This window comes from Hipposideros armiger, unplaced genomic scaffold (genome assembly GCF_001890085.2).
Source record: "Hipposideros armiger isolate ML-2016 unplaced genomic scaffold, ASM189008v1 scaffold_372, whole genome shotgun sequence".
Taxonomy (NCBI): Eukaryota; Metazoa; Chordata; class Mammalia; order Chiroptera; family Hipposideridae; genus Hipposideros; species Hipposideros armiger.
The window spans coordinates 1,338,237-1,364,769 of NW_017731722.1; the positions used below are offsets into that span (position 1 = coordinate 1,338,237).

A 26,533-nucleotide genomic window follows, 5' to 3' on the forward strand; every position below is an offset into this window, starting at 1 on the left:
CTGCTCTAAATAGTCCTTTATGTCTGTGTCTCTCAAATTGGGATGTTCCTGGGGTTACACATTGACCCAGGATAAACACGGCCCATCCTCCTCAAGTACCTGTTTTATCCTAAGACTTGGAAGGGGAGCAAAAACATTTTGTCGAAAGTAGTTCTGATACATTTCTGATTAGAATAAAACATCCACAACAATTTTGAGATAAACTTGCAAGACAATTTATGGAAACAGAAGGCTGCTTCGGCGCCCTTGGTTGCCTGTGACCATTCCTCTCCATTGTTAGGGCTGTTTGGGAGGTCGAGATGAGGAAGCCTGCTTTACACCTGGCCTGTATCTGTGGTAAAGTCCTCCCAGCCGAGGGGGGCGATATCTTGTGGGTCTCTGAGTCACACCAGCTTGGCCTTGACTTGGTGCTTTAGACAGTGTCTTTCCAAACTCGATTCTTTGAAGCAACTTTATGGTTGCAGCCTCCTAGGGAAACACTTCATTAAAGTAGAAACCAGTAGACCCAGTCTGGAAATAGCCATATATTTTCTTTTGTAAGAAAAGTTATTATGTACATATTAATGATATAGAAATTGTTTAATGTGTGTGATTAGAATTTTGCAAGTCTAGTTCATCTTGGAGGGAGCAGGATTGTTACCATGGTTTTCTGGGTCCTACAGAAGCATAATCTCTTTCCTCAAATCTTTGGAAGCTGATCAGTAGAAAACCTGGTTATGTCTTTATTTGTAGAGTATAGAGCATGAAATCAAGACCCTAGAAGATTTACAGGATGAATATGACTTTAAATGTAAAACCTCGCAGAACAGAGGTAAGAGTTAACATTTGCAGCAGTGCTCACTGACTGTCATTTTTTTCTGTCTACACTAGATAACAAAGGTGAATGCTCCTTTCATATTTGCCAAATATTTTATGACTCTGACTTGCTAGTCTTGGCTTCTTGATGACCCAGGCCAGGATTTCTTAACCTCAGTACTGTTGACAGTTTGGGCCAGATAATTCTTTGCTCTGTGGGGCAGTCCTGTGCATTGTAGGGTGTTTAGCAGCATCTCTGACTTCTACCCACCAGGTGGCAGTAGAATTATCCCCTCAGCCCCAGTGGTGCTGACTGAAACAGCCTCCAGACATTGCCAAGTGTTCCCTGAGGGGCAAAATCACCCCTAGATGATAACTACTAGTTGTGTGTTATCCACTTTATTTATTGTGCCTTGTCCACTGATTGACAGACTGATTGGTGTGTGGAGTTCCCCTGTTCAACGTTTTTTTCATGTTTTAAAGCAGTTTTGCTCTTATTTTGTTATTACTCTTTTTTAATGATTATGGTAGCTGAAAATAACCCTGGCGTGTACATACTGTAGAACATATTGGGTAGTGCTGTAACCCTAGTAATCATTAGGCGGATAGTATGGTTAATATTAGAGAGATTATTAGTAAGATTTGGGTAAAAAGTATGAGAGAAAGTAACCTCAACTACTATGATTTCCTAATTGTCTACTTCCCTTTTAAAGCTACAGATGGGCTTTGCTTTTTATATGAAGTGTTTAATTTTGTCATTTATATTAATTTAGGTCATATTTTATAATAAATTAAGAACCAGACAGTACTGTTTCTTATGTACGTGGGTTGTTGAAAACAAATACTTTGTTTCAGTGTGTCCAGTTTTTATACTTCGGACGTTTTTCTTGTTTTGTTCATTAAAGATTGAAGAAGACTCAACTTTGACTTATCACCAGATAGCATTTGGATCATATTTCTCCTAAATGTATGTGAATCTTGGCTTAGTTGGTCTTGTTGTCTTTTACATTTATATTATCTGCTGTCTGTCTCCCAATTCACAGAACATGAAGCCAATGGTGTGGCAAAGAATGATCAGAAACAGGAACAGATGTTACTCCAGAAGATGTTTTTAATGCTTGACAATAAGAGAAAGGTAGTGATTCACTTTCCAGAAAAAACATGTTGCTTTTGTCACAGACTATAAATAATGAACTTGAAGTTTAAAATAGAGGAAACATTTTTTTATAACCACTTGGCTTAGAGCCCTAGTTGAGATGAAAGAATATTTGCTTAAAAAAAGAAATCTTGTAAAAATCAGTGATTAAAGGCGAATTTATTTCACTTTGTTTCTTTCTCTCCCTTTAGGAAGTAGTCCACAAAACAATAGAGTTGTTGAATGTCACCGAACTTACCCAGAAAGCCCTGATTAATGATGAACTGGTGGAATGGAAGCGCAGACAGCAGAGCGCCTGTATTGGGGGACCCCCCAACGCTTGCCTCGATCAGCTGCAGAACTGGTAAGGCTCTTGAAAGCGGAAAATTGGCAGCTGGCTGGCTAACCATATAAACCCAGCGCACAGTCGAGGTGCGTTAGTGGACCTGTCAAAACTTTGGTTTGGAGTTTGACATGGTCCAGCATCTCGTGGAGGACAAAAGCAGGCAGGAGCCACCAGGAAAGGTTCCCAGGAGGAAGTGGACGTGCGCTGACTCTTGAGAGTGAATAGGAGCACTTCATGTAGACCAGGAGGAGATCAGCACAGATCGAGGCACACAGGGTAGGCGAGGGGGGCACAAACGGGGCCTGCAGTTCTGCATATTGAATGGCTGAAGAATGGGGTGCCTGGGAGGGCGGGAGGAAAGTGGAGATGGCGAGAGGCTGGAGCCTGGTCGTGGAGATTCTCACACCATGCTGGGAACAGGACTTTATTCACTGGGCACTGGTGAGCTAGGCAGGCCTTTTCTCTAGGTGGAGGCTATTTCTCTGATTTTTCATTTAGAAAGGGCACTCTGGCAACAGTCCGGAGGATAGAATAGAGATAGAAAGACCTGTTGGGCTACTATGAGCGTATCAGTGTAGTCCAGGGGGGGCGGAACACAATGAGAGCTGAACTCGAACTAAACAGAGAGGATGGAAGAGGTGGAATCAGAGGGATATGAGGGAATGGTGGCCTGGAACAGTTCCCAAGCATCCAAGGAAAAGAGGTCTCGTAAATGATTTTCTGAATTGCTGCTTTTTAAAAAAAATTCACAATTCGTATTCAGCTGTTTTTTTTTAATACTGTGAGCTGCCTGCCCTTATCCCTTATGTCTTATGAGTCAGAACAGAGCTTCCCAGCCCAGGGTGCCCCATGTGCCTTGGGGGACACTGTCCCTGGAGCCCTCCAGGGCCCAGGGAAGCTCCGGGTTATCTGGAGCTCCCTAAGTGGTCGCTTTAGGCCACAAGGAGCCTATTCCAGAGGCGCAGATGCCTCCACCACCTGCCACTGTGCTGTACAGGTGTTGTCATTTTCTGGTGTGCCATGATCCAACAAAGTCCGGAAGCGCTGGGTTCGAATTTCTCAGGAACTCGTCCACCCCCCGTCATCCTGCCTTCTCATTTCATGGCTGAGGGCTGTTCTCTCTCTCATTCGAACTGGATTCAAGGAGTGAAACCGCAAAGTGAAGGAGATGTCTTTCATTGGGGAGAAGATTTTTTTTTTCCTGTCATTACTCCAGGCAAATAAAATGACACTTTCACAGCCTGATTTGGTTTAGAAGCTACATCACCATTGGCAGTTTACTGTGAGAAAGGAGGGACCTGAAAGCAATTGCTAGGTTTCCCCCTTGGTTTATATTCTGAGTGTCTGGATTGAGCATATTGCCTTCTTTCAGCTCAGCGAAACAGTAACTGTTGTTTCCTCCTGTCCTCCTAATTCAGGCCCGGCAGCCCCTCTGTGTTGCTTCCACAGTGTCCAGGCTGCTCTCTCACTACGTGCTGTTCTGATATAAAATCGAAAAGGGCTCTTCACTGCCTCCTGTATCACCTCTGATGGCACCCGCCTTGCTGTGTTCCCTGCCTCTACCCTCCTCTTTGCCCTGTTCCTTTAAATCCCAATTATCTTACAGATCAGTTGAAGTCACAGATTCCCTAGAAGCCACTGCCCCTACCCATCTCTCCTTAGCTTCCTCTCAGTAGGATGCAGAGGTTTTTTATCTGGGCTGTAATCAGCAGCACATATTAGTTTTTTTCTCCCCGAATAACAACTTCTTAACACCAAGATGAGCCTTGTTCTTCATTTCTCCTTGCAGTGAGGAGTGCAGCCGTATAGATAATGGCTTGTGTTGCCTGTGAAAATCACTTGTTGGTCCCAGGCTGCTTTGGGACTGTTTCTGATTGAGACCCCTGTGTCTTGTACCTTCCCAGGTTCACCATAGTTGCAGAGAGCCTACAGCAGGTTCGTCAGCAGCTTAAAAAGCTTGAGGAATTGGAACAGAAATTCACCTATGATCATGACCCCATCACGAAAAACAAACAAGCCTTATGGGACCGCACTTTCAGCCTCTTCCAGCAGCTCATTCAGAGGTAACTCGAGGGAGATTTATTGGCACCTCCTGCAATATTTTACCCAGAGGAAAATGTTATGATAATTCAAATAATTTAGAAGGGTTTAACGGGTTCTAGAAACTTTTTTATGGCCAGTCAGCTCTTCCTGAATTCCTTGTTTATGCCAATAGCCCTTCATTCTTGTGGCCACTTAGACTGGGTCCTAGTAAATTTTACTCCTCCTATCTCCGTAGCTAATCTGCACTGAGACCTGTGGCTTCTAAGCTCATGATGTTTGTCCTCTCCTTCCATGGCCTCATCTCATTTCAGGATTTCAAATCTGGTCTCCTGAACTGTTACTTAAGTAGCCTCCCAAGTGATCCCCTTCTCAGCCCCTTCCCACCTAGTCCCTGTCACCTGACGCTTTCCAGAGGAGAGTTCCGTCTGGTTCTTTGTCACTTTCTAATCCAAATGGAGCCCCTCAGGGCCGGCCGAGTGGCTCAGTTGGTTAAGAGCTTGCTCAAGAGTGCGAGCTCTGAGCAACAGGGTCGTCGGTTCGATTCTCGGACCGAGCTGAGCTGCTACTGAACTACCAACAGGTGGCAGGATGGCTCAGCTAAAAAAAACAACAACAAAAAAAACAAGTGTCGCCCCTCAGCTGGACACTCATGTCCCGCACCCACAGCCTGGCCCTTAGCTGACTTTTGCAGAAGTAGCTTCCACACATGCCCCCCCATATCCAGGCAGACTTGACCTCACGCCCACCCTATACATTTGCTTCTCCAGGCCTCTCCTAACAGTATTTCCTCCACCTCAGAGCCTCTTTCTCTTGTTCCTGTTTTCAAAACTGTATCATCCTGAAAGTTTCATCTTATATCTCATCATGAAATCTTCTAGAGTTCCCAATCAGATATTATCCCCTTTCCAGATCTGCTCAGTTCATCCTTTATTCCTCTCCCATTCTGGATTTTATTATAAAGCTGCCTACCTATTTCTGTTATTTTTGTTGTACGTTGGAATGTTTTGGAAGACAGAGATATGCCTTTGTCATCCTTTGTCCCCCACCAGGCCCGTGCACAGTGCCTTGACCATGGTAGGGTTCCAAATGTACATAGTCGATAAATAAATGGCACTGAGTAGAGTGGAGCTCATATGGCAAAGTTTTTTTTTTGCTAACTTGACATAATAAAAATGTCTTTGGTTCCCTGTGGTTAATGTCCAAATAGGAATGCCTAGGTGTTGGATTTTGAAATAATCAAGGGCATTTACTTGGGTTTTAGAGAACAAATTTGATTCTTGATGCAGATTTGTAAATGACCATCATCTAATTCAGGGTTTTCATTGTGGAAGAGTATCACAGGTCACTATAATTACTCTGTTTTTGTTGGGTGCAAATTAGATTTTGGGATTTCTTTACTGAAAACCTAGAAAAACCTAGCTTTATTCATCCCACTTATTAGAACCTTTCAAACTATTTTTAAGTGTGTCCCCCTTTCCTCTTAAGGGAAAATAACTTTTTACTGCCTCAAACTTAATGGAAATGCTAATTTAGCTACACTTTGCTGGGTTTTTATAGCTCATTCGTGGTGGAAAGACAGCCTTGCATGCCAACTCATCCTCAGAGGCCACTGGTCTTGAAGACTGGCGTACAATTCACTGTGAAGCTGAGGTAATAAGGAAAAGTGGTAACCACCTATGCCTCCTATTACATTGTTTGCACCTTCACAACACTGTTACGTGCTTTAAAGGGAATCATTTTACAGTGGGCATTTTAACATGAGTTTTTATTTCGAATATCTGAGTCTCTTCTATATTCAAAATAGAAGTAAAACAGATGTATATGTGTATGCACGAACACACCTTATTTTTTTCCAGTTGTAAATGTCAGTCCTCCCAGAATTTTGTCCATGTCTACACAAACATATAAATACGTTTTTATATATGTTTGTGCATATATACCTGTATGTCCGTATATGTTATATTTTAAGCATAGGAACACACATTAACACAAATTTATATGACATATAGTATTTCATGTTTAAAAACCAGGGTTCTAGAGATATTGTTTTGCAGCCTATTTTTCTCCTTGATAATACACTATGGAAATGTTCCCATGTGAGAACGTATGGCTTTATTTTCTTCTGTCAAATGGCTACATTCATTTAGCTGTTCCTCTGCGGATGAGCCCCTGGACTCTGAAGAGCTGCACTTGCGTTCAGCACTGTCCCTAGTCCCATTTGGTGAGGTGCTGCTCAGTAAGGTGCACAGGTGCTTCTTCCTGGCTGCCGGGTGTGGTGTTACAGCACCACGCTCAAGCACCTGTGGGGCCCTAGAACTCGTAGCTGGAAGGGGCACTAGAAATCTCATCCCATCCACCTGCTCCACTGAACGGAGCAGACCAGAGACTAGAGGGGCTTTTTCTAAGGCCTCCAGCTCAGCAGAGCAGGGCCACGCCGGAGCCCAGTGCTCCTTCATTCCATCTTTCCACGCCACCCTGGAGTGATTATACATGTGGACCCTCATCCCTGATTATGGGTGATAGTTTTTATGTTTTCCCGACAGGACAAACATTAGATACAAATTTTAATAAATGTAATGTGTGCTATTTTTTACCCGTATCATTGGCCAAAAATAGAAAATTTGGTAAAAGCCAATGTTGGCGAGGCTATGTAGGGAAGTAGGTACCCTCACTAACACGGGTGGGTGGGAATGTAATATCGGCGCTGCTCTGCTAGAATTTAATGTTACAGTTTTGCCCCGGCAACTACACAGCTAGGAATTTCTCCTATAAATACACTTAAAAAAAAACAAACCCAAGCAGACATGTAAGGATGTGAATTCTATTGTTTGTGATGAGCCAAAACAAGAGAGAGGATGGGATTGAAATGTTTGTCAATAGAGCACTGGCATGATAAATTGTAATAGATAATTTTTTAAAGTAACAGTGACTTTTATTTTTCTTTCCAGACTATTGGTGAAATTGCAAGAGCTGAATTATAACTTGAAAGTCAAAGTCTTATTTGATAAGTAAGATATATTTAATATTATCTAAGATATGTGTACTATTAAAATGCTGGTTTTGTGAACCAAACACAGACTTATACACTAGATTTTTAAAATTTTTTTTATTGGGGAATAGCCATGGTCATTGGTTACATATTCTTTCATGCTACCATCGCATAGTTGACTCTTTTTCAAGGAAGGTGCAGTTCACAGGGGCCCCTGTGGGCATCGAACTGGCAATCTTGATGTTTTCAGCATGATACTCTAACCAACTGAGCTAACTGGTTACCCCAATCCCAGCAGATTTAAATTAATAGCTCATGTTCTGGATATTGGGAACTTCCCCCTTGAGCTGGTATCAGCATATCTGTGCCTTATTAGACTATCAATGAGCAAAAGAATGAGTGTATTTTATGTGTATGAGCTTATAATGATCAAGCCTTGAAGCAGCCAGACATGGTGCACTGCCCTCCTCCTAAGCCAGCCCCGGAGAAGGGACACTTGGTCACACACAGGGCTAAAGACCCTCCAGGGTGCAGTGATTCTGAAGCCAGTTGTGGGATTGTTTCTGGAGTGAAGCTGGCAGTATTTGGTGGTGTGGGGATGTCTGTGTTGAGCCTCCTGGAGCCTTCCTTGTCTCTTCTGGGCAGTAGGGACCCAGGAACAGGCAGGATCTCGCACAGGGGTCTAAATGGAGCCGGCCCATCCCATTTTGCCCTTAGAGCAGCGGTTCTCAACCTTCCTAATGCCGCGACCCCTTAATACAGTTCCTCATGTTGTGGTGACCTCCAAACATAAAATTATTTTCATTGCTACTCTATAACTGTAATTTTGCTACTGTTATGAATCATAATGTAAATATCTTTTTGCTTTCTGATGGTCTTAGGCGACCCCTGTGAAAGGGTTGTTCGACCCCCAAAGGGGTCGCGACCCACAGGTTGAGAACCGCTGCCTTAGACCCTGGACGCTTAGTACTGACTTAGCCACTTACATTAAGGAACAATGTGGCTTTCACACTCCTTGGCATATTTAATGCATTTGTATAACATACTGGTTTTGCAAGCTTCAAAACCATTTATGATAATCCAAATAATTTTTCTCTGGCTTTTTGTCTCTTTCCATTCTTGTAACAATATTCTTCCTTATAGCACAGCCCATGCTTTTATCTTTCCTGCCATCATCTTTGGTTTGTGTGTGTATCAGTTAGCTTTTGCTGCATAACAAATTATCCCAAAACTTAGTGGTTTAAAACTCAAAAACTTATTATTTCTCTTTTGTGGGCTATAGGTGGTTCTTCCGGTCTGGGCTAGCTTGGTTGTTGCTGGGTGGTCTGGTTACATGCCTGAGGTCTCAGCTGGGATAACTGGGCTGTTCTCCAAGAGCCTCTCAAAGAGACTGACCTGGGCGTTTTCACATGGTGATATGTTGCAAGTAGGTAAGAGCAGCAGTGTGCTAGACCTGTTGGGGCTAGACTTGGAACTTAGTACAGCATCACTCCCATTCATCCCATTGGTAAAAGCAAGTCAAAACCAGCTGAGATTCAGGGTACAGGGAAATACATTCTCTCTCTTGAAGGGAAGAGCCTCAAAGATATGGCCGTCGCAGTTTACCACACTCTCCTTTAGCTCAGTCTCTCTTTTAGACTGTGCTCTTTTGTCTTTTCTGACTGTTCCAGCTCTGAATTTTCTTCTTAGCTTTGACAAGGCAGATTTGTATCATACTTTTCTTTTTATTTTAAATTCTTTTTTTTTTTCAAACAACGGAAAATTGGTCACTGTCACAGCTAATGGTGATTGTCATTCTCAAAAGCGTTGAACTTCTCGTTGAGATATGAAAGGAAGCTAACTCGTTTCACCACGAGTGTGCTAATGATTTGTAATCTTCGCCGATTCCTAACAGATACTTTATGTGTTCAGAACATGACATGGTGATCACTGAATTTACTTACATAAGATGCAAGTATCTCAAGCTTTAACCTCAAATTTAAAACTTAAGCTTGACAGTTTTCCCAAATAGTTAACTATTCAGGTACTTTCATGAACGCATCAAGGATAATAGAGAATAAAAATAAGGGTTAAGCTGTCACACTGGAAGATCTTTGGAGTTCCTTCACGGCAGAGCAATGCTCTCTGCTGAATCTCCAGCTCTTAGCACGGTGCCTTGTACAAAGTAATTGCTCAATAAATAATGATAACTGAAGCTTACATTTATTGGGGCTGTGCTATGTTCTCTTTTTACCTATTAGCTAGTTTACTCCTCACAATATCCTGTGTGGTTGGTAATGTTAGCGTGTTGTACAGATGAGAAATGTGAGGCCCAGATAATTGATTACCCAGTAATACCTGGCAGAGCTGGTGTTGGGAGTGAGTGAGTGAGTGAATAAAAGGGCAGAAACCTACAGGTGTAGATTTATTTTTTTATTGATCTTTTATTTATACATATACTTTTATATTTTTGTTAAAGCTCATTTCAAAATTTAAATACACGTATGATTTTATATATATATATATTTTTTTTTTTTGCAGAGATGTGAATGAGAGAAGTACAGTAAAAGGGTATGTAAAGTACTTTGTACTGTATTTTACTATCTTCTTTATTTGTTTGTTTGTTTAATAGTTCCAAGCCTTTTAAGTCTTTCTACCCTGTATTGTTTAGATTCAGAAAGTTCAACATTTTGGGCACACATACAAAAGTGATGAACATGGAGGAGTCCACCAATGGAAGTCTGGCAGCAGAATTTCGACACCTGGTAGGGAGACCAATTTTCCCTTCTTTTATGTTGTGTCTGGTGTGTTAGGACTTTGGATAGCAAGTGGCGCTTTGTGCCCTAGGGGATGTGCAGGACACAACCTAGGAGGAGACTTTCTAGAGTTTGTGGCTGGCGAGTTCACTAGCGCTTGGGGAATCGGTTCCTCTTCCTTATCCCAGGAGTCTTCATTCTGTTTTCGGCAGCCTCTCTCACACACATACTTCTCCTGGGATGCAGTGATCTCAGTAAAATATTCCATAAACCAGTGCACACATAAATTATCTGCACTTGGTGCCTCCACAACCTCAGGGGTCACTCACTCTAGATTTTTGTATTTTCTCAAAGGTTGTGATCCCTCCCATGTCCTGGCTGTTCCCCCACCCCCAATTGCGGCAGACCCCAGGAGTGTCTCCTCAGCCCCTTTCACATCCTCCTTCCTGGTGGTCTCGCATGACCACTGCCTCTACCGCCGTGTCTCCAGAGGAATAGGGTCGGTTCCACCAGGCAGCAGATACCCAGGTGCCTCCTCGCCTGGAAGCCAGCTGTACTGAGCCCTGTGCTCTCTCTGGGCCGGAGCCTGCTGGGAGGATCAGGGTACCCTTTTCACTGGCGACCATCTCCTGAATCAGCAAACTTAGACAGGAAGCTAGACTTCCTGTGAGAACCTCGGTCCAAACTCAGGAGTCTGAGCATGTCCACAGCTGTTCTCAGGGCCCTGAGTTGCTCCTTTGAAGCCTCAAGGACTGAAGTGTTTTTTGAGGGCAATTTTAGTTGGGCCTGGAAGTTGCCAGGCCTAGCCTGGAAGACTGTCTGGGGGTGGAGGGAAGGGAGGAGGATGAAATTCTCTGGGATCCTTCTAAACTCTGGTGTTCGCATGGTATCAGACTGCTGGGGGAAGGCACTCCTGCCCATGAATCCACACAAGGGTCATTTCATTACTTGTTAGGCATTCTTAAAATAATTGCACATCCCTCATTCTTTCTAAGTCCTGACTTTGGCTTGATTTGTAAATGAAAATAGCAGCTTTGACAATTATTGTGTCATTTACTAAGATGGCTTCTTGTTTTATAGCAACTGAAGGAACAGAAAAATGCTGGCAACAGAACTAACGAGGTAAGAGTGTGCCCCTGTTGTGAATGGTCTCCAATTAGCAGGTCCTTTCAGTGAGGTTGGCTCAGTGCCCTGGCGGCCAGGACATCTCATAGAGGCCTTCAGACCCAGCAGAGAAGAGCAGCAAATGAGTTCGGGACTTGGTATGTCTGTGGTAACAGTAAAAACACTCTGATTTCATGCTTCAGGGTTTTCAAGTGATTTTGCACATGAATTTATGGGACCCTCACAGCCAGCCCAAGGGAGTGAGTATGGTGGGTTTCTGTGTTACTGACATTTCATAGGTGCATAAATTGAATCAGGAAATTTGTAGGATTTAGCTAAGGGTGCACAGAGAATTACTGTCAGAGCTGGAACTAGAGGCCAGTTTTATGACTGCCATGCCAAAAACCAAGTGTGCCAGAGGGTTTTCCTGCCTTCGCTTTCCCTACCCAGTGGCATCTTCTTTTTATCAGTTTCCTTTTCAGAGCCAGATCCTTGAGGATTTATGTCTGTGATGCATTCAAAATGAACTGTGCACAGTGCCAAAATGTCTGCAGTTGTTTTGGTGTGGAGCGTTTTCATCCCTTGAGCTGCATAAGCATGCAGCCCTTGCACACCACGGCCAGTAGAGGTCATGTGAGACAGCGGTTCTGGCACCTGCCTGGGCAGTGCAAAGGCTTAGTGTTGTCTGGCCCCGGTTTGGCACTTTCCTATCTTCGTGACCTCACTGAGTTTCCTCTCCTGTAAACAGCAATAGCGGCTGTACCTCTCTGGTTCTAAGTTGTGTGATGCTCGCAGGAAATAATATGGAGGAAGACACTTTGAAAACCATAACATTTCTGCCCAAACCAAAGCACTTTATGATCCACCAGGCTTATGCAAATGAGCCCTTCCAGTAGCTAATCACACCTGGAACGCATGTGCACATCCTACTCCCGTGTGCCAGAGGTGTGCGACCCATGCCAGGCAGGGCTGTGGTGGGCCCAGGGGGGCTGAGGGCCAAGGAAGTCTTAGGTTACAAATAAACCCACTAGAAGTTGCTACGTCCCTGTCCACATTTCTTTCCCTTAATCTATAGCCCTTACCATCATTTCAGAAATCTTGTCTTTGAGAGAATACTGAGATAGTCACAATCACGAAATCTGGGATAGATTATTGAAAATTGGAATCTTCTTCTGAATTGCAGGGGGTTGGGCTCAGGCTTTCTGCAGCCTGTTGCAGGGCTTATTAGGTTATTAGAAGTGGCAGGATCTGTGAATGAATCACTATACAGTATTAATTTTTCTCCCCCTTTCTCTTTTAAGGGCCCTCTTGTCGTTACTGAAGAGCTTCACTCCCTTAGTTTTGAAACCCAGTTGTGCCAGCCTGGTTTGGTCATTGACCTTGAGGTAAGACTTACATGGCCGAGATATAGAAAACTTGATTTATTTTTACTTTTAACTGTTACATGTATTTTTATTTCTCAGTTTTTGTTTTAGAGATATTTACCTACTAGCTAAAAAACGATCTTTTTCAGCTAATACTCTTGCTTTAATGATTCACAAAGCTACCTAATTGAATTAACCTTCAAATTCTGTAAGCTAAGTGTTGCAGTTGAGATGATATCCTGTTGGTTTTTATATGATGCATTGAGACTTATTTCTTAACTGAAAGATATATCAAAAACAAATGAAACTGTGAACAAAAGAACATAACTTTACATTTTTAATTTTCAAGTAGAAAATATATGCAAGTTTATAAATAATCCCAGCTTAGTTTTGAGGCTGCACAGGGGTCCGCAGGTGATGTTTCTGTGATTCAGATGATTTCAAGGTCTTTATCATCTTTTAGACGACTTCTCTGCCTGTCGTGGTGATCTCCAATGTCAGTCAGCTCCCAAGTGGTTGGGCCTCCATCCTGTGGTACAACATGCTGGTGACAGAAGCCAGGGTATGGAAAACATGTCTGCTTTCATACTAAGGGGTAATTAAAGACCGGTGCTCCAGCTTCTACATATCCAGAGAGCTCCTAAGGGCCAGATGTTGAGGGACAGGTGACATAACTCAAGTGGTATTGCCAAGGATCATGGGTAACTCTGGAAAAGTGAAGCATGTGTATATGTTAGATATGAGAATTAGGATTTTCCTCCTCTGTGAATAAGCTCAGGCAATAGATGATTTAATACAACTTTCATTATGGAAGAGGCCCTTTATTATTATTTCTGTAAAAGGTATACATCTGCTAAGCATGCTCCGTTTTTAGAGTGTGATTAATTATAGTTGATTTTCATTATTCACTGTACTTATGTCTTTTAGTCACTGCCAACACTGATTTAACACATACTAATATGGCATTAGGTTTCTCCAAGCCCCTGGTTACAACTTTCTGTTAATACATAAACCTTGTTTATGTGAGTGTCTGTTTAAAGATACCTTATCTAATATATTTGTTGATCCATTAACATCGAACTCATGACCAACATCACTGTAACTCGTGCCTGACCAAAGCCTGTCTAACACAAGTATGTTCCTCTTAAGGTACATCACGGCCTTCTTGCACTAAGAACATTAAACAGCCCTTCAACACGACACTTGGGGGCCATTTTGAACAACAAAGTCACCAACAAAACAACACAAAAATGCAGAATAAAATGCCACTGCCTAAGTAGACCTGGAAAAGGAGCCTTGTGTATTGTATAAAAGATGAAACAAGGAGGCAGAGTCCCGCTTTGTTTGACCTCAACTGGAAGCATACATGTTGGGTGACTCAAATTTTTCACCACTTTGTGCATGCGCATGACCGTGAATGAGTGCAAAAGTGCCCTGAGTAGTGATTTTGGAGTCCCAAGTAAATTTTAGGGAGTAGATGAATTCATAAATGTGAACCTGCAACTAATGAGAATCTACTAACACACACACACACACACACACACACACACACACACACACACACACACACACACACACACACACACCCCCCCCACCGAAACTGGAAGTGAACTTTGGGACAAGTCTATGTTTTGGTGCCTCGCTTGTGACTGGTGGTTCTTTGGTAACCCTAAGCTTTTGCGTGTTTTCTTTCTAGAATCTGTCCTTCTTCCTGAACCCACCATCTGCACGATGGGCTCAGCTTTCAGAGGTGCTAAGTTGGCAGTTTTCTTCGGTCACCAAAAGAGGTCTCAGTGTGGACCAACTGAGCATGCTGGGAGAGAAACTTCTTGGTATTCGTCTATTCACTTTTTGTGTATATACAAATGGAAATTCATGAAAATATCTCTACTTGGTCCTTTCCCCCTCTTTGTTCTCTGTTTTGTTTAAGGAAGGAGACTCTTAAATTCTGTTGGCTTTTCCAACTGCAGCTTATTATATTTAAGTGAGCACCATACGTCTCCTTTTAAAGGGATATAGACCAGATAAAAGATTTTAAATGAAGCATTTCCCCATTATCTCATATTAATATTTCTGAGCAGGGTTCCTAAGAGAAAGATATTTGAATTATGTCAAATGTATTATTGTACTTGTGGCTAAAATAAGTTTGTTGATGAGAAAGATGAAGTCTTCGTAACCTTGGAGAAAAAAGTAAGCCCCATCATGGTAAGATTAATGTCCTGGGGCCACCACGGCACTCCTAAGGCCCTTGCCTCAAGCGGCCAAGTGGAAGGAGACACTGTCCCCATCAGGACAGCCCTTAACGAGCAGTTTTGCCTGATGGACAGGGTCCCAACCATGGTAGATAAATTCCCTTTCAGTAGCTAATGCCATGGATTTATTAGCCTTCCACCCTAAGCAAATCAAAGATTACTACTCTCAGGGTCTTATCGTCAATGAATGGGAGTATGTGCACTAGTTCTTTAAAAATCCACAGGCAACTTTTTTTCAGATTTGCTTTTTGTACGGCAGAACTGCATATATTGCAAACCCCAGCAGGCTCTCCCTAACCCAGTGGCTCGCAGCAGTGCCTTCTCTTGGCCATTTAACTGTCACCGTGGAGGTCTTGTGCTATTTAATAAAAAGTTAGAAATCACCATATTTCTTCTTATTTGGTGAGAATTAAGAAAGATCTCTCTTCTGCTTGTTATGGTTGTGGTTCTCTTTGAGGAGAACCTCTCTTATGGCCTGGGCTGCTTTAATTGCATAGTTAATAGCCCCTAGGTTTCCTTTTCCTCTCTCATTTTTCTCCATCTCCCTGAGCCCATGACCTGTTTGTAGGAGGGCTGAGGGAAATGCCTAATTAATATCTAAAATAAGCTTATCATGTCAAGTGTCAGTTAAATACGTCACCTAGGAATAATCTTGATCTTAGTTTGAATAAAAAAAACCCAAAAACCTCTTTAGGGTCAGTGGGAGAGGAGACGGTTGAGGAAGGAGAAGGAGGCAGTGGGAAAGCGTATTGCACAAGGACGGACCACATTGAGGCTTCTCCAGAAAGTGCAGTTAGTTAGCATTAAGGTATATGAGACTATCAACCATGTACATACAACCTTCCTTTGTTGGATGTTGGCGCTTTTCTTTGAGAGCAAATTCAAGAGCCAGCAGTCCAGCCAGAGCTTCAGAATCGATTTCTGTTTCCTGAAAAAGTTTATTTTTATTTGTTTAGGTCCTAATGCTGGCCCCGAAGGTCTTATTCCATGGACGCGGTTCTGTAAGGTGGGTCCTGTCTGGGTTTTATACTCTCTGAGCCTTTTTCACTCTCTGCTGAGGTTCTCGTGTTTCTCAGTGTGGTGGTTCCTTCACTGTGTGCTTATTTTGGCAGGCTCATCCATGGAACCCCTAGGGCAAGTTGTTTACTTTCCTTCAGCACTGGAGGTTGGTCTCCAAGTGCGAGTCTGACAGGAAGCGCCTGCCTGGGTGATAACATTCTTTCATATCCGAAATGAGTCTTCTGTTTGCTCACACTGGCCCCCTTTGGCAGCATTTTCGCCCCATCCGTCCATGAGAAATGTGTGCTCTGTGCTGGTGTGGGCAGCCTGGCAGGCAAATGCATTCCCCCAGCCAGCTCCAGCAGAGAGGGACCGGTCAGAAGGAAAAATTAGACCCCGCTGAGGTCACCAGACAGTGTTGATGAGCTTTGCGCTACTGGAATTGACTAGTGCGACGGCAGCTTTTGTTTTCTGGTTCACCCTGGAGGTCATTCCCTGGCTGGCTCGCTACTGTTTGGAGAGGGAAGCGGAGGCAGCCCAGGAAACGGAGAGCTTGGTGTCTGGATGGGCAATACGAGGGGAGGGACTGCTCTGTGCAGGACAGCTCTGGCTCTGATAGCTGGGTAGTCTTTGCAAATTAAAATTCGATGGTGGGAGGAGGCATGGTAAGCCCCTATTATTTTGGATTTTCTTGTTCTTAATGTGTGCACTTATTTACTTGCAGGAAAATATAAATGATAAAAATTTTTCTTTCTGGCTTTGGATCGAAAGCATCCTTGAACTCATTAAAAAACACCTGCTCTCTCTCTGGAATGATGGGTAAGGACTATTGATAGATGTAATTTTGAAACATTCATTTAGCACATAACTCCCTTATTGCATGGCTAAGACAGCCCTGACCCAGACAGATTTCATTATTTGCCAAGACTTGTGTGCATCTCACAGAAACGGAGGGTTACAGGCTGCCCCTTCAGAGCTTCACGTTAATCGAACCTCAGCAGATTAAACTTATAGTTTCATAGCATATGTATGTGTAATTTCACAGCTAAATTTGAAAAACTGAATGCCATTCATACATTCATTCCTTCCACAAAAGTTTCTTGAGCACCTACTCTGTTGCTTCAAGGGAGGAAGAAAAAACTTTAACTCAGTGAATTGTTTCTATCTAACTTATTCTCTGGGTTAGTTGATATTTTAACAAAGGCTTTAACTTGACCGGAAGTGCTAGAATATGAAAATGTATCGTTGAGCCTTCCTCTCCAGTGTAAAAGATGCAAAAATTCAGACATTTTCTTGGCCTTCATAATCACCAAGTGAAAAGAAAAGGCTCAGTAATCCAGCAAGTATTTATCATCTGTAGCATTTTACTGGCACCATGTTAATGATTGTTTTTGGACTTCAGCATATGTACGTATAAGTAAAATGCTTCCTGAAGTATCAATTGAATCAATTTTAAAACATTTAAAAGTTTATCCATTTTTATGCTGTGTTCAAGTTCTAGTCATCTTGATTTGTAAGTTAACGTGAAAATTAAAATCATGACTGAACCTCAAAAGACCTCTCTCCATCCCTTTCCACATTCAGGTGTATCATGGGCTTCATCAGCAAGGAACGTGAACGCGCCCTGTTAAAGGACCAGCAGCCTGGGACGTTCCTGCTGCGGTTCAGTGAGAGCTGCCGGGAAGGCGCCATCACGTTCACGTGGGTGGAGCGCTCCCAGAACGGAGGCGGTAAGTGAAGGCGCCTGCACACACAACCGATTCATACCGTGTGTGCGAAAGTCCTTCTTCATCACTGCACATCAACTCGTACAAATAATGAGTTTTTGACATAAAATCACAGATCCTGTACTTATTACCCCCAGCTGAGCCTCTCAGATAGGATTTAATACATCTCCGTGAATGTTTGTGATTCGTTCCTGGAACGTATTGTGCAAATGATGGTTTTCAAATGACAAGGCCAGATTCTTTCCTTTTTCTGGTTGGTTATCTGCAGACAAAAGATGTGAGTCAGTGTGACTGACAACCAGTTCTTGGGAGGAAGCCCAATGTGCAGAAGCATAAGCTTCCAGCCTCACTGAGGGAAATCCCGAACGGAAGGGCAGATTCGGGCAGGCTCTCCGAGAGGGGTTCTGAGGCCTGGGTGCAGCCCTCCACCCTGTCTTCAAACAGCAGTTGCAAGTTTATCTTCGTGATATCTTGGGTTTCTATTTAAAAATGAATCCATGGCTAAAAATATTTCTAAAACCTTAGCAATATGAAACCGGTTTCTGGGGATGAGGCCAAACAGTGGAAATGAGAGAACAATAAAGACAAACTGGTTTCTTTTCACTATTGCTTGTACTTTGCTCTGTTTGAAGGACTGGAGGAAAGACTGATGTATTCCAGTGACATTTATGCTTTCAGTTGAAATATGCAAAAAGATGGGATAATGTTCTTGTTCTTTTTAGTTTTTTTTTCCCCTTAAAAAACCAGGAGAGCTGGGGTTAGAGCCAGTATAGACAGTAGGCATTAGAGACTGCCCTTGTCGTCTTCACTGAACTAGCAGTAGTTCTTTCCTGAACTAGCTGAGAGATGGAGCTGGCCAACCAGGCAAAGAGGAAGAAACCTTGGCAACCAGAAAGTTTAAGCAGGTCAGCGCTGGCTACAAAGCTTTAGGATGTCTACGTTGTCTGAAGGTCTAGGGCAGAGTCCCCAGAGCACCTGAACAGCAGCCTCGGGTGTGTGCTCCCAAAAATGAGCTCCCCAATCACTGAAGGATGCACAATTTGCATGAGGTCTGGGAATAAGACACAGAGTTAATTAAACTGTAAAAATTAGAGAAAAAATTAGCAAGTGAGATCTTTTTCGTTTGTTTTAAAAGTTATTTTCCATGTATTGTCATTGTTTATTTTAATAAAAAATTAGACTTTTCAATATGAAAAGGAAAACAAAGTGAGCTTATATTTTAGTAACTTAATCTCTGGCTTGAGCCAAGATGACCTAATTAGTAATTAGTTGTTTATCTGCTTGTGGGCAGCACAGCATTGAAGATGCATGCTTTTAAAGGTGTTTGATAAACTTTTGGCTCGATTTACAAATCTAAGGCAATAATGACAAGCAATGTTATTGATAGTAACGTCTGCCTTTATTTTTCCTGTTTTTAAGAAAGGACTATATTTAGAAACAAAACAGTTATGTGTTTTAAGTCCATCATTGTGATTAGTTCTTACCAGGTTCTCTCAAATCCATCAGCTCTGCAGTGTTTTGTTTCTCTCCTTTACTGTTTTGCAATATTCTATGGGACTCACTTTGCTTTTCTTCCTTTAGAACCTTACTTCCATGCGGTTGAACCCTACACAAAGAAAGAGCTTTCTGCTGTTACTTTCCCGGATATTATTCGCAATTACAAAGTCATGGCTGCTGAAAATATTCCAGAGAATCCCCTGAAGTATCTGTATCCAAATATTGATAAAGACCATGCCTTTGGAAAGTATTACTCCAGGCCAAAGGAAGGTAAGTGGTGATTATGTTCTCATTTTATCATTGTCCAAAGGTTTTCTGGAGACAGGGTTTAATCACACACACTCCCCTTGCCTTCCTACAAGTACAAGATGCCAGCACAAACCCCACCCATGCTGTGTCATCAACCCACCACTTTCTTTCAAATTAGTAAAAGAAGGCTTTGAAAAAATGGTAGAAACACATGCAGTTGAAACATGATGCGTTATTTGGCCTGATACAGCTAGTAAGAAATGAGTAAAGGATGTCTTATGTTAGGGGTGTTGGAAAAGTTTATTCCTGGCCTTATGTATTTGTTACATTATTACTTTTTCTACATGGAAAGGGGTAAAAGGTAGGACCACCATGCCCAACTGACATATGCCAGCCTGCTCCTATTAAAATTGAGAAAACTGAGGCCAAGGAGAAGTACAGGCCAGGACCACTACACCAGATATAACTTCATATATTTTGGGCTCCAACTTCTGTAGGATCTCAAGCCTTGGAAAGAGAAACCACTCAGCTTGACTTTGCTGCTGAACTCTTCCCCCTCTTTTAATTATTTCTGCATTCCCACCAGAATTTCAGGTGACTCAGGCAGGGGGTGGTGATAACCCCTGAAAGTTACAGGACCCTACCCTGACTACCAAGAAAAACAGCAAAATTTTGATCAACGAGCAAGTTGATTGCCTTGTTGTAGTTTCTGCTAATGGAAAGTGTACACAATGTGTTTGTTTCTAGCACCAGAACCGATGGAACTTGATGGCCCTAAAGGAACCGGATACATCAAGACTGAGTTGATTTCTGTGTCTGAAGTGTAAGTGAACACAGAAGAGTGCCATGTTTAAAAGCCTCGAGCCAGCCCCGCTCCTGGCTGGGGCCTGTTGGAGATGCTTGCCCTCTGCTTTCCCCTTGTAATTGCTGCCGCCGCCATCACAGTTGGACCTGTTGGAAAGATCCTAATTAGAGATCCTGGCGTCATTGCCTCTCAGCATTTTACTGCCTTTATTAAAAAAAAAACAAACAAAAAACAAAAAAACAAAATAACAACAACAAAAAAAAACCAAAGTTGTATTTAAGGTATATAATTGCTCCCCAAACTGACTTTGAAAAAATGTGAATAAAATGAACAAAAACCAATCAGAGTGGGAAAGTAGTTCTTTTCAATCTAGAAAAGGCCAAACTAATGATTGAGATACATTTATTTCCGCTTGCTTTTATTTTGTTGTTTCATTTTATAAAAGGTAGAAAAAAATTTGGAAAAGTCATTTTCAGTTATTTGGCCCGCAGCACTGTCTTGGGGTGAATGGATGTAGCCTTCATGTAAAAACACTCTGGAGCAGCTTTATCTGCATACACACCTCAAGGTAGGGATGAGGGACTCCCCAGACATTTCTCTGGTGCTTCTCGGGCCAGGGTAAGCCCCGAGGCATTGGCATCTCAGGGTGACACACCGCACACACTCGCACCCAGGGTTGACCAGGCAGAAGCGGCACAGGTTCTCGTCTGGCTATGTCTCGATCACATCTCTAGAGTCCAGTACATTTCCCAAGGGGCCGGGCTGGGGACAGGAACCTCCCGTGATCTGTACTTTTTAAAATGTATTTTACAAGTGTACCCACATTCCTGAAATAAAAATATAATGTGATGATTCAATCACAGGCCAAAGGTGAAATGTCTTACATTTGAGCCACCGCTGTCATCATCTAGATGTCAATATTTCCTTTTCTTTTCTCCCCATTTTAGCCACCCTTCTCGACTTCAGACCACAGACAACCTTCTCCCCATGTCTCCTGAGGAGTTTGATGAGGTGTCTCGGATAGTGGGCGCTGTAGAATTCGATACTATGGTGAGTACCACACTGGAGTGTTCTCAGCTTGCGCTGTGTGCTCTCTGAGGCAGGGGCGGGGGNGGGGGGCACCCTGGGGGCGGGGGCACCCTGCCCAACCGTGGCCCACCCTGGGTCTGTCTGCAAGATACCAGAAGGCACCGCTGGTAGAACCAAGAAGGAGGTTTTTGGATTAGCCATGACAAGTTGGAGCCTGCTGTGCCTAAACAAGCTACATCATCACCAGGATTTTTATTCCCGTCATTCAGTACCCTACAAAAAATAAGTGACATTTCAAGTATTTAAAAGTTCCCTCTTTTCCCTTTGACGTTGTCCGTGTAGAAATTTCATACTATTAAGGAACTAAGATTTCTCTGATAAGGAAGTGTTTTCTTTTGTCCTGTTATTTCAATGCTGTGTCTGGGTGAAGGAGTGTTATTTTTAGGAAGGGAAGGGACTAATGCTTGGTAATTACAATAATTATATAGAGACTCAGCTAGCAGCAATGAAGCAATTTCACCTGCTTTGTGTTTGAGAATAATTTGTACTGCTAGCACCTGGAGCTGTGAGGGACTTGCCAAGAGTTATAAAGTTCCCGGAGTGAAACAGTTAATGAGTGTCCTGCTAGAAATAGGAACAACATTGTCTACAAAAGAGTGAATCTTCCTTTGGGAGAATGTTTTTCAGTATATCCAATAATATTATTCGTCTGTCAGCTTGAAATCCTTCCTCTTAAAGATTTTTTTCTTTTTGGTTGGCTCGATTTTTGCTGATGCTGTTTAAGCTCTTTTCCACATGTAGCAATTCCAGTAGATTTTAAAAAAAAATTGTATAATGCTTAAAAAAACACCTTTTTGAGTCATTACTGGCCTTTCTTCATTACTATGTACAGTAATGTGGTGCCTGGCACAGATTAGTGCTTGGTAATGAGAGAGGAAGACAGGGAAGAAAAAGGAGATGGGGGAGGGGCTGCTCTTCAAACATTTAGGGGCACAGAACTGGGCGTTCAGGGGATGCATTTATATGACATCAGTAGTATCCGCTTACAGTCAAGTTTCTGGTATGTAACTTTTTTCTTTGTCCTTTTTCCTCGAAGAAGCACGAGCTAAAATTTTCAGAGCATGTCCTTTCTTAGACCTGAATGATTGTTGAGGACGAAAAACGTCACTTAGAAAAATGCTTAGATGGTATAATAGCAAAATAGTTCTGTCCCTATTAACAGATGTAGAATGAACCTCTTATATGGGTAAGGTCACATCCTCTGCTAGCATGTGGCCCCCAACTCTGCTACAAAGTGATGTTTATAAGCCCGACACAAAAATGGCATAACTATAAAGCCTATTCAGGATATGTAAGATAGATGGATGGAACCAAAAAATGGGCTGCTTCTTTTACAACTCCCTTGTTATTCCTGAGCAAGTTACCTCATCACGATCATCACCACCATTAATAGAGGACATTTATTAAGCCCTTACTGTGTGTATCAGGCATTCCACAGGTGGTAACTTAGTCAGCCCTCACAACAGCCTTCTAAGTTAGGTATTACTGTTATTCCCATTTTTACAGGTGTGGAAAAGAGCCCCCCCCCCCAAAAAAATTATATAACTTGTCTAAGATCAAACAGTAAGCGATGGAATGAATATTTGAAGCCACTCAGTGTGTCTCTAGAGTGCCTGCACTTGTCCACTCTCCTGGGTTGCTTCCCAGAGAAAGCTGATCTTTACATTATTCAAAACATGCACCCTAGAGAGGCTCTTCGCACGAACTGAATGTGTTTTATTCTGGTTTATTATGACCCAGGCATTGTGGCCTTTAGAGGCCTGTGTTTGAGATTTGGACATCAGAGTTTTAAGTCTGTCATCACCATTATTCCTTGTGACCTTGAGAAAATAAGATGGATTAGTTCCCTCCATCTGTGCAAGCAGTGTGATTGCTTTTTCTGTGCTCTCAGAATGATGCTGTGAGAGCAGTTTAAATACTCTGAATAAATGCCAGGAAATGGTTTTGGGTCTCTGGATGCCCCCGTAGCCATTCCATTCTATTCCAGATGATTTCATTTCATTTGTAGAATAAAATAAAATAAAATTTTACACACACACACCCTCCTCCAGATTAAAGCCACAGGAGTCTTAAAGAGCTAAAAGAGGCCATAATATGGGGACGGTGCTGGTTAGATAAATTAGAAGTTGGATTAGTCTCCTAATTGGGTGGACTCCACCTTGACTGTCCTCAACCTTGGCCATGATTTGCCTTTAACATCCACTCTTGGAATTAGGGCATATGCTCCGACATAGAATAACCTGTCACAGAACTGGCTGGCTTCAGCCATGTCTGGAGGTTGCGGCTCTGGACTAGGGTGGCTGTGAGGCCCACGCCTGGTGCCACCTCAGGAGGGCTACACGCTCCTGAGAAAATTGCCCGAGAAAGACAGAGCACCAGTGTTTTCTGCAGCGTGACTTGAGGATTTGTTTAGTCTGGATTTCCTGTACGGCCAACTTTTTCCTCTGGAATAATAGGAAAACCAGTTTACTCTCCTAGAGGTCTTTAGTCAAAGCTGATAATAGGAACATTTATTAATTGTGTACTATTTTCCATCTACCATACTAGGCATTCAACATACGTTAACTAACAATCCTTTCAATAGATCTCTTGGCTAAGTACTATTAGCCTCCTTTGAATAGATGAGGACCTTGTGGTTTACAGAGGTTAGTTCATGTTCCATTATCACAGCTGCTGAGAGATCATGATACGATTTGCATCCAGGCTTTCTCTCTCCCTCTCCTGCTCCAAGTCCACCATCTTAACCACACATTTTTAGTGTCAGCCACACTGAAACACAAGGGCAAAACTTCATTGTGCTTTTAATCGTAAAGAATTTTCCTAAGAGCCTACTGTGCACCATCCACTATTGAGTACTTGGGATTAAGAAAAACGGACTCAGTTCTCAAGAGGCTTGTCAAGTGCTGTGTTTCTGTTGGTCTTTGGGACTGAATAATTCTCTGTTGTGGGGGACTGTCCTGGGCATTGTAGAATGTTCAGCAGCATCTCTGGCCTCTACTCACTAGATGCCAGTAGCACACATGTCCCCACACCCAGTCATGACTGCCGGGGGACAGAATCCCCCCTGGTCAGGAGCACCTGGTCTGAAGGGAGAGTCCCGCATGGCAGTGCGGTAGGAAGTCAGCGCAGGCTGGTGTTCTTCTCTGAGCAGTTCATTGCCTCCAAGGTGCCCTGTTCCAGGCAGTTGGGCAGGAGGCCCTGCTGGGGATTCCTAGTGATTCCGCTTCTCCAGCCGTGCCTAAAAGACAGTTAGTATTCCTACTGAGTGAGTGGCCTTTAAAGGAAAATTCATCATCTCGCCCACATCTCTCTCCATCTGGCATACAGCTCAGCATTGCCTCGCCCTTGTTTTGCATGAGCAGACTTGCCACGTTGCTCTGTCCCCAGACGTGCGTAACAGCACGAAGTTTTTTGCAGCCTGGATGAATTGACAGAACTAAGCCAGCAGGCTGCAGAGTAATAATCCAGCAGCTTAGAGGATATAAAAGGTCTCGATTAGTCCAGGAAAAATGATGGCCCATGCTGAGGCCCTCTGATTCCATGGTTATTTGCTGTTGGAAGTGTCGTCTTACTACTCCACTGTTGAGCAGACAAGCAGTGTTTAATATATGTACTGCATATTACAAGACCGGTGTAATAAACTTAACCGCCTTTTATCTTTTTGCAGATGAACACAGTATAGAGCATGAATTTTTCTACTCCTCTCTGGCGACATCTTTCCTTCCCTGTGATTCCCTCCTGCTGTCCTGTTCCTTCACATCCTATGCTTTTAGGAAATGAAAGGCCAACAAATTTGCTGCAACCTGTTGACAGCAAGTGGATTTTTCCCTAATTCAGAAACGTCTGTTACTCTGGAGGGTTTCACGCATCTAATTAAAGGTAAAATTGAAAGGCTCTCTGCACAGAGTGGGTTTTGCAAATGAAACACATCCAGATCTACCCAATACCCAAAACCACAGGACTGCTAGAATGAGAGTGCTTTAGGAAAGGTCAGACGGTCAGCAGCATCTAGCAAGTGCTCTGTATAAAGTCAATGCCCAACTGTTCCTAGGCTGGTGGATAGATTATTTGGTTATTTAGAGAACTTGTTGAGGTGTAGGATTGGCAAATTTCTGTTCTGGAGAATCCTTATTTGTTCCCTCTGTTTTAAATATGGCTGGAAGTTTTCCATTGGTTTACCTGTGAAATAGTTCAAAGCTGCGTTTCTCTAGAACTAGACCAACTCTTTATCAAAGGTAGCCATCCTGTTTTGGGCAGGGGATAAAAGTTGTATTCTGTATTTTATTATATCTTCTACCGTGGCCATGTAAAGCTAAATTCTGTCTCAGGAGAATTAGCTTTTCTGTTTGTTATGGCTTTATGATACTGGCAAATATCAATAGAAGGAAGTACATTTTCCAAATTTAGGAGTAGTATTTTGTTTAAACTTTAATATTCAAGGCTGAATATATTTTGCCTCATCATGGTCCCTAGTAAATGAAATTGTCTTCTTAGTTCTATAAAGGGAGCCAGTCTATTAATGACAGCTCTCTCAAGGCAAATCCTATTTTTCAAAAAGTTGAAATTAATCATACATGTAGATATACTCAAAATTTCTTAAATGGGTTAATTTGTCTTGTTATTAGCTGGTATTTAGTCTAGTCATAAGATTTTCAAATTGAGAAGAAAAAATAGTAACTGACAAGTCATTAACCAGAAATAATACAAGAATCAAATAATTTGAAAGCTCATCCTGTGTAACTGTATTGGGAATTGCATCTATTTCACTTATAAATGTGTTTCTCTGACAAATACACTTACAAATTGTTGCATTATCACTCCTGTGCTTTTTCTAGACCCCTTTTTGACTGGATGGTGTTTTGTGTAGTGTGTTGTTACTTACCTCCTTCCTTCATTAGGACTGACACAGAAAAGTGGTTTAGGGGGATGGCCTCGACAGGGTTCTTCCACATAACTTTCAGACTGTTGTCTTTGTGGCTGCATCTTATTTTCCCACTGTCACCACCACTATGATATTACTGTGTAAATGCCATATTTTTCTGGTGGGGGATAAAGTTTTCTTGAAGTCTATTTTAAAATTAAAGCTAACATATGTGTATTGCATTAAATATAATACGCACATGGTACTTTGTGCTGAACACAAATTAAGGCCTCCTCTCAGTTTTTACATATGATGGCATGAACCTTACTGGGTTTGCGTTGACTTTTGAAATTGAAACGATGAAGGGACAAATTAGACAACATTAACAAAATACTGTTTCTGATTGCTGGTGTTTATTTGGTATATTTTTGCCCTTTGAGAATGACTTGGCACAGTTTCATTTTACTGCACTAGCCAAGAGACTTTGTTTACTTTTCAGAAGTATTCAAATGCTGTTAGTCTCTTCTTAATAGCATTTGGTAT

At 42.4% G+C, this 26,533-nt stretch overlaps 1 protein-coding gene across 1 annotated transcript in view; it reads left to right on the forward strand.

Moving 5' to 3' along the window:
* The window catches only part of STAT1 (signal transducer and activator of transcription 1), a 172,704-nt gene extending 146,431 nt beyond the window's left edge, over positions 1–26,273 (forward strand). Inside the window, exons 14-32 of the mRNA XM_019662344.1 lie at positions 733–811; positions 1,839–1,930; positions 2,143–2,294; positions 4,181–4,339; positions 5,877–5,969; positions 7,268–7,327; positions 9,829–9,858; positions 9,959–10,052; positions 11,124–11,165; positions 12,449–12,532; positions 12,975–13,073; positions 14,208–14,343; positions 15,720–15,769; positions 16,487–16,581; positions 17,347–17,492; positions 19,071–19,256; positions 19,983–20,058; positions 20,988–21,090; positions 24,797–26,273. Coding sequence (XP_019517889.1) covers positions 733–811; positions 1,839–1,930; positions 2,143–2,294; positions 4,181–4,339; positions 5,877–5,969; positions 7,268–7,327; positions 9,829–9,858; positions 9,959–10,052; positions 11,124–11,165; positions 12,449–12,532; positions 12,975–13,073; positions 14,208–14,343; positions 15,720–15,769; positions 16,487–16,581; positions 17,347–17,492; positions 19,071–19,256; positions 19,983–20,058; positions 20,988–21,090; positions 24,797–24,811 — 1,791 coding nt within the window. The 3' untranslated portion in view covers positions 24,812–26,273. The remainder of the gene's footprint in view (positions 1–732; positions 812–1,838; positions 1,931–2,142; positions 2,295–4,180; positions 4,340–5,876; positions 5,970–7,267; positions 7,328–9,828; positions 9,859–9,958; positions 10,053–11,123; positions 11,166–12,448; positions 12,533–12,974; positions 13,074–14,207; positions 14,344–15,719; positions 15,770–16,486; positions 16,582–17,346; positions 17,493–19,070; positions 19,257–19,982; positions 20,059–20,987; positions 21,091–24,796) is intronic.
* Positions 26,274–26,533: the final 260 nt, after the last annotated feature.